General features: G+C 37.3%; 1 protein-coding gene across 1 annotated transcript in view; it reads right to left on the bottom strand.

Moving 5' to 3' along the window:
• Nucleotides 1-367: 367 nt before the first annotated feature.
• The window catches only part of ARHGEF33 (Rho guanine nucleotide exchange factor 33), a 52911-nt gene continuing 46240 nt past the window's right edge, over nucleotides 368-7038 (bottom strand). The window contains exon 17 of the mRNA XM_074286646.1: nucleotides 368-907. Coding sequence (XP_074142747.1) covers nucleotides 778-907 — 130 coding nt within the window. The 3' untranslated portion in view covers nucleotides 368-777. The remainder of the gene's footprint in view (nucleotides 908-7038) is intronic.

Below are 7038 nucleotides of genomic sequence, written 5' to 3'. Positions count from 1 at the left end.
TTTTTGCATCCATAGTAATGGGGATAAAAATATTAACAAACAGTCTTTGAACAGTTCTCATCCCCCAGGGTCCAGGCTGGCATCAGTGAACACATTGACTTTTACTCTATAATGTTATTGTTGTTAATACCATCTCTTTAGTCTGTAAATGCAAGCTTTCCTGTTAGGTAATCCACAACTTCTCTATAACTTCTCCTTCGGGAAAGGTCTACAATGCAATGGTTCACCTTACATGAATGTTAAGAATTAAATGAATAATATATTCCAAGTAATTTGAGTTCTTTGGAGGATAGATGACAAAATGATTTGAGTTGTTCTTAACATGGTATATAATTTAAGAACACTGAGGATCAGTTCACAGGCCAAACATTTAGGAAACATAAAATTCATATCCATGTTTAATATGAATGTGTCCAGTGTTATACTTGGGGCACAATTTCAAAGTGGAAGGTTTTTGTTTTTAAAAATGTTTATTTTCCTTCAAACTAAAAGTGTCTTTCTCTATTGCTGGCTCTTTCAATGAGGAAGACCTTACAAATTCTTCATTCTTTTTCTGACAAATATCCAGGCATGAAATTCAGCATTATTCACAGACTAGTCTTCATCTCTTGGCAACACTTTGCAAGTTGATTTGTTTTCAAATGCAAATATTTAGGTTATTAACTCTTCATCAATCATTTATACATTAGAATTTTATATAGATATACATGCACAGATGTATATACACAGATACTGTCCATCTTTCTCAACACTTGACAATAAAACTTTACATATGTTTTACACAGCAGTTCCTTGGTCAAAGTCATTTGCAAGAGCAAGTTGGTTTCTGAAGAGATCTTGTTTGGTGGGTGAAGGATCCATTGAGGGGTTTTCATTAGTTTTTTCCCTGTATTCTGATCCACTGGACCTAAAATCTCAGCACACAGATAAAGTACAGGTTGATTTGGGTTTAATTGTTTTTAGAATAGTCTATCTATCCAAACTGTTTGACATTTGTCAAACTGTCATGTTGCCACCTGGATCTAGAGTAGTGTTTAATTTTCTTAGTTTTATCCAAAGGGCAAGTTGATCTGGCATTTTCAGAAATATACTGAAGGAGAGAACCATGAAAATGACTTCTGATCATAATAATTGTGTATGGGACAAAGTATAGTGTGAAATACCACTATCCTGGGGCAAAGAAAAGCTCAAAAAAGTCAGGGATTTATATTTTGAGAGTGACCTATCACCATTAATATTCAAATTATCAAATCCTTGAGTATCCAAAACTAAGAAGTTTAAAAATTCTAGAATTCATTGTTTTCAGCCAACCTTATCCCAAACCCTCTCTATAGAGTTTTAAATGTTTTTTTTTGTTTTTTTTTAATGCATTTTATATATATATACATATATATATAATATTACAAACTCTTACTTTGGTTTATTTTTATAAAGACAGATTTATTGAGGACTGCCATGCATATATGCTATACATGATAAAGTGAAGAAATGGGTGTACAATAATCAGATTGAGGAGATACCACAATCTCAACCATCATCAAGGAGACGGAGCCCAATAGTCAACAATTCAAATAAATCCAATCATGTCCCCAGGCGAGGGCACATTCTTCCATTTTCTTGGTTAAACCAGCTGTAGAATGGACTCCAGCTCTGCACTGTCTACAAGTTGATTCTGTCAGAAGTGATGGAAGGGGAGGGGCTCTAGAAATTGCCTCTGTTAAACCAGCTTGGGATCACTTAGCAAGCTTAAATTTGAGGTTAGAAATTATAAATCCAGCCCAATGACTAGGAACCAATAACAAAGGATCTAGCTCAATTATACTCAAGGGAATTCAATGTTTGAAATGAGGTTCCTTGTCCCAAAGCTCCTAAACCACTGAACAAGTTCTCCATATACAGAGGCTGATATTATACAGTCCCACAATTCAAAGGGAATAGCAGAATATCCCTTTTTTGTCCAATCAGATTCTAAAAGTCCTAACCAGTAAAAATTAACTTTTTTAATTTGTTAATTTTTTAAATCTAATTTTGATGATATAATTCAACTATGTTTTTCAAGGCAACAGGCTTGGCCTATGCAATAATAAACATCCTGATGCTTGGAAACTTCCAGATGGTTGACCAGATTGTTCTACTTCACTTTTTGTTGTTGTGTAGAAAAAGCCTTAATCTCCATGCTTTCCACCTTCTACTGGTAAGGCCCATGTTTCCCATATTTAACTGATCCACTAAATCCCAATTTAGAGAAAAAAGGCTATTCTACATCTCAACACCTAAGTCTTTAGGGCCCATCTGTTGTTCCCAGCACCCTGAAATGGCATGTTAAGCATGTTGCTCCTCTGGTTTACAAATTCTATTCCTTTTCCCAATTTTAGAATTCCTTATGATACTCCCAAGTGTTACACCCAAAACCCTATGTTGTTCACTTTCTCAATCCCAGCGTCCTCCTTTCTGAATTTACCCTTAGTTATAGTAGCTATGCGCAAAATGTCCACAACCATATCATTTGTACTATTTCATTCCTTTGCCTCATATTGCATTAACCAAGAAATTAGGGAAACCTACAATTCAACCCACAATTTGTAAGCCTCCCCATGTTGCTCAAGGATTTAAATCTAACCCCTGTCTCCCATCAGTTGCCTCCCCACCTTGGACACCTCTTCAAATATTCTTCAGCCAAAATCTTAGTTGTTCTGATCTTGGCCACTTCTAGATCTCCCTGAAGCCCAATATTTCACACTTTGAACCATCCAACATGCAACTGTTCATGTTTACCTGAAAATAGGAAAGTTTTGATGTCACCACCAGCCCCAGGGACCACAGAAATCTTCACCAGCTTCGTTCCCATTTCTGAAACAAATGCCAAAATCGCCCTGTCTGCTTTTCAGCCTCTACGAGCTCATCTTTAGTTTTTTTAACGACCCTCCTCATAAGCCAGACCTTCTCTTCTCATGTCGCCAGTATTCAGAACATCCCTTTACATCTTGATTATAAATTTTAAACAAAAACTAGCTTGCTAATGCTTTTCACTCCCAGCTTTTGCCTGTGACCAGTACCCCAACATTTCTCTTTCACAAAGGCAGCTCTGCCTGGCCTCCCAATAATGATTTGTGTTCTACGTGATTACATGTAAATAACCATCAAAAAGTTATGTTGGACTATTAAGTATCTACAGGTATGGACTGATGAAAGATGACATGGCTTGTGTTTAAAGGCCTGTATATTTGCCTTTTAGCTCTCTACCTTAAGAAGAAATCATCTGTTTTGCACAAGAAACTTAAGCCAAGCATTGCACAATCAAAAACCTCTAAAAGCCAACCCATATGAACCCACACAGCCACGTGTCCATGAGGCAGAGAGGGCTGTGGACGCGGGCCCTGCACCTCTGGGTCCAGACTAGAGGGAGGCGATAGAGGCAGGGAAGTCACTTGGTCATCACTAACATGTGACCTAGCACCCCAAGATCTGGGCGGGGAAAGGACAAAATGTTGGAAACTTTTTCTTTCTTGTAATGAAAATGCAATTGCCTAGGCTCTGAATTCTTTGTAGGAAAATATGAAATCCCATAGATCCTAGTACCATACTAGACAGATAAGTACTCACTGAATATATGTGAGTGATTGAAAAGAACCCATAGGAAGTCAATCACAATCAGTCAGCTCCTTAGTCCAGGGCACTATACCTCTCTTAATAATGCCTAAGACTGCTTTTGCTTTGGCTTGCAGTCAGCTAAGACTCTTTTTTCATCTGTCTACTCACACCTTTGAACTCACAAAAGCCTTTATTAAAATGGCAAGAATAGAGGAAGCAGAAACCAGGAAACAACACAGGATACCATGACCTCTGTTTTCCATCCTTTACTACCCCCCCCAAATAAAACAGCCACAAACCAAATAAAATAGGATTCACTAATAATCAAATTTTCTATCATTAATTATATCATGAATAAAGTTCTATATGTAACATATAGAACTGTAAAACTATGATAGAACACAGAAATGATTATTAAAAATATGTGAAGACCTGTGATGATTTTATTCATCTGAATTAATAAGGAACTCAGGAGGTATTCCTTGGTGAACAGAGAAGACTTGAAATCAGTAAAGGCTGAAAAAAGTCCCAAATAGGAGTGAGCAAAGGAATGGCTAAGGAATCATAAATTTACAGAATCTCCAAGTTGGAAGGAAAATCAAAGACTGTCTAATCCAGCCCAGATGTCTATATCATAACAGTGATGATCTATATTCCACTTGAAAAAATTCCAGAGAGAAGCAATCAGTATCTCTGATAGGACACAGGGAAATGCGAGCTGGGAGTGGGGGTGTCACACATACACCTTCCCTAATCCTATGTCTTTTATCTGGCCTTCTCCCATAACACTTTTCTACTTAATGCAATGGCTGAGAGCATGCAATTCAAATTGATTGTCTTTAAGTATAGGTGAGAGCATTTTTTTTTCTCAAATTCCAGGATATTCTGCAATCAAATATTTGGTGGGTTTAGAGGAATTTCTGATAAAGTACATCTTCATTACAATCTACCCAGAGGTAGAAAGATGATCTTGATAACTTTGGAAGGTTCAAGGTAGTCTTAACATTCTCTGGATAGACCATTGCATCATGTTAGTCCTGTTTCTATTTTCTGAGGATCCTAGCTAAGCGGGAAAGCTAACAGCTTTTTCAGATTTGAAATTGAATTATATTTTCCTTTGGCCAGCTTTTAAAGACATCTCTGCACCTGATTTGTGTGCACCTGCACACAAACTAAATGTATCTAGGTGGAAGCAATCAGATGATTTCCCATCAGCATCTTAGGCATTCATTTAATATTTTAGGTAATATAAGAAGTTGATTCTCTATACTCTGCTAAACATGGAAACCAGCAATATATTCTCTTGCTAACAAAAGGAAGACGCCTCTGAGTCTTTCTTTTCTTAAATGTTCTGCTATGTCCAGCTCATAGCCAGTTAGAATCTGAAACAGCATTCTGAAATAGCATGAATTGGCAGCCAGCCAGATGATCCCTACACACAAAAGCCTATCCAAGGGAGAGGAACACAGGACTGAGCAGTGCACAAGAATACATCTACTCTTTCTGCCCCTGCTCTTGACCTGCTTCATTCTATCTCTACAGCCAGGCCCTTGTATTTATGTTTGACTATGAAGAGTAAGGTCCTGCCTAAAAGGGTAGAAACATTTATCTTATGTATCTGAAGCCATAGTTTCTGGCCTAGTCTTATACACAAGGACACTTAAATGTCTTTAGAAGAGGAAGATTATGATATTGTCCAAGTTAAATAAATCACTGACATTTTATCATGCATAAGATTCCCTACTCTCTCCTTTCATACTCCGATGATAAAGCAGGAATTAAAAGTTGCTACTATATGCTGCTTTCTATAGCTTATCAAATCTTCACAGTACTGCTATGGCCCATAAATACACAAACATTCAATGACAGTTCATAAATAATATTCATAAATATTATCTCTGGGACATGATGGAAAAGTTTAGTAATCCTTGGCAAGCCAACCGTACCAACTTCCATGCTCTTGTAAGATGGGCATAATTGAAAGACAAACTTGAAAAAAAAAAAAGCTGAGTTTGGATATTGCCTTAGACTCTTACTAGCTGTGCAACTGAGCAAGTCACTTAACCTTTGTCAGCCTCAGTTTCCTCATCTGTATAATGGGGATAACAAAACCACCTATCTAATAGTTTTTTTGTGAAGATCAAATTATAATAAATGTAAAGCATTTGGAAAATCTTAAAACACTATATAAATGTTAGCTATTGTTATTCTGTCTCTGCCATGACTTTCCTTCAAAAGTTGCTTTAAATATTAAACAAGAAAATACCTGAAAGGACAGTAATATTCAATGGTTAGAGCTATGGGTACCTTTCAAATCCTAACAAGCTAACAAGTGGATCTGTCATCTTATCTTGTACTCAAGCCAAACTCTGGATGAAGCCTAGAATGGAAGAACTAGAAGAGACTTTAGAAGTCATATGGACAGTCTTAGTCTCAGTGCCTCTTAGATGGACAGCTGTCCAGCCATTACTTGAGCATTCCCAATTATATTGAACTCATTACATCATAAAACAATCTAATCCACTGTGAAATGGCTCTATTATGAAGCCCTTCCTTAGCTAAAATCTGTTTCACTGTAACCTATAATTGTCAGTCCTAATTCTATTCCTCAAACTTTCCTAGCGTCTTCTAAATGAATCTTCCTTTCTAAAAAGTCTCTAGGAGTTTGGAGAAGGAACTAGGGAAAAGAAATGGTAGTTTCATCGCTTCTAGCAAGATTACTGGCATTAAAAGCTGGGATGGGTGAGCCATGAATACTGGCAGCAAGGAACATTTCAGAAATAGAAGGAAATTAGCAGGAGCAATACTGGCCTTATGAGTTCTTAAGCCAGCCTGGACACTAAAGCAAGAGTGAAGGATTGGTCTCATTGCTGAACATGCTGAGGGTTGCTGCGCCAGGAAAGACCTAAGACTATTATTCTAGGGAAAGGGAAATAATCTTCAAATCTTCTGCCCTTAAGCAAAGTTTATTTGAAGATAGTAATAATTGAAATAAGAAAATGACCATACAGCAACTTTGGTGTACATGCTGGAAAGCACAGAATAGAAGCCATTGAGGGACTATATAGGATAAAGATTACCCTTGTCTTTACCCTTTTCCATTCTCTCCTTTTAACAACAGGCTCTGAACAGCCAGTAATCTTGACAAGACAACTTTCTGTGCCCTAACACTGACTTCAGCAGTCTTCCCCATATTTTTTAAGACTCCCAAAGAAACATAATTTTCTTACTTCAGACCTGTTCCCAGGTTCTCCCATCAAGATCATTATCTGAATCAACCAGCAACTGCCTGAGGCTCAGCAAGGTAGCCTCTCCACACACTACTCAACTCCTCACCTGTCAATCAGCAGTAAGCATATCCATGTATTTTCCTTCACCCCACAATAGGTGAAGACTTTGTGGTTCAGACTAACTCTTCAATTCTGCAGTCTACCAGAAGAAATTAAA

Source organism: Sminthopsis crassicaudata, chromosome 2 (assembly GCF_048593235.1).
Source record: "Sminthopsis crassicaudata isolate SCR6 chromosome 2, ASM4859323v1, whole genome shotgun sequence".
Taxonomy (NCBI): Eukaryota; Metazoa; Chordata; class Mammalia; order Dasyuromorphia; family Dasyuridae; genus Sminthopsis; species Sminthopsis crassicaudata.
This window is presented reverse-complemented; position numbering and strand designations above follow the sequence as displayed.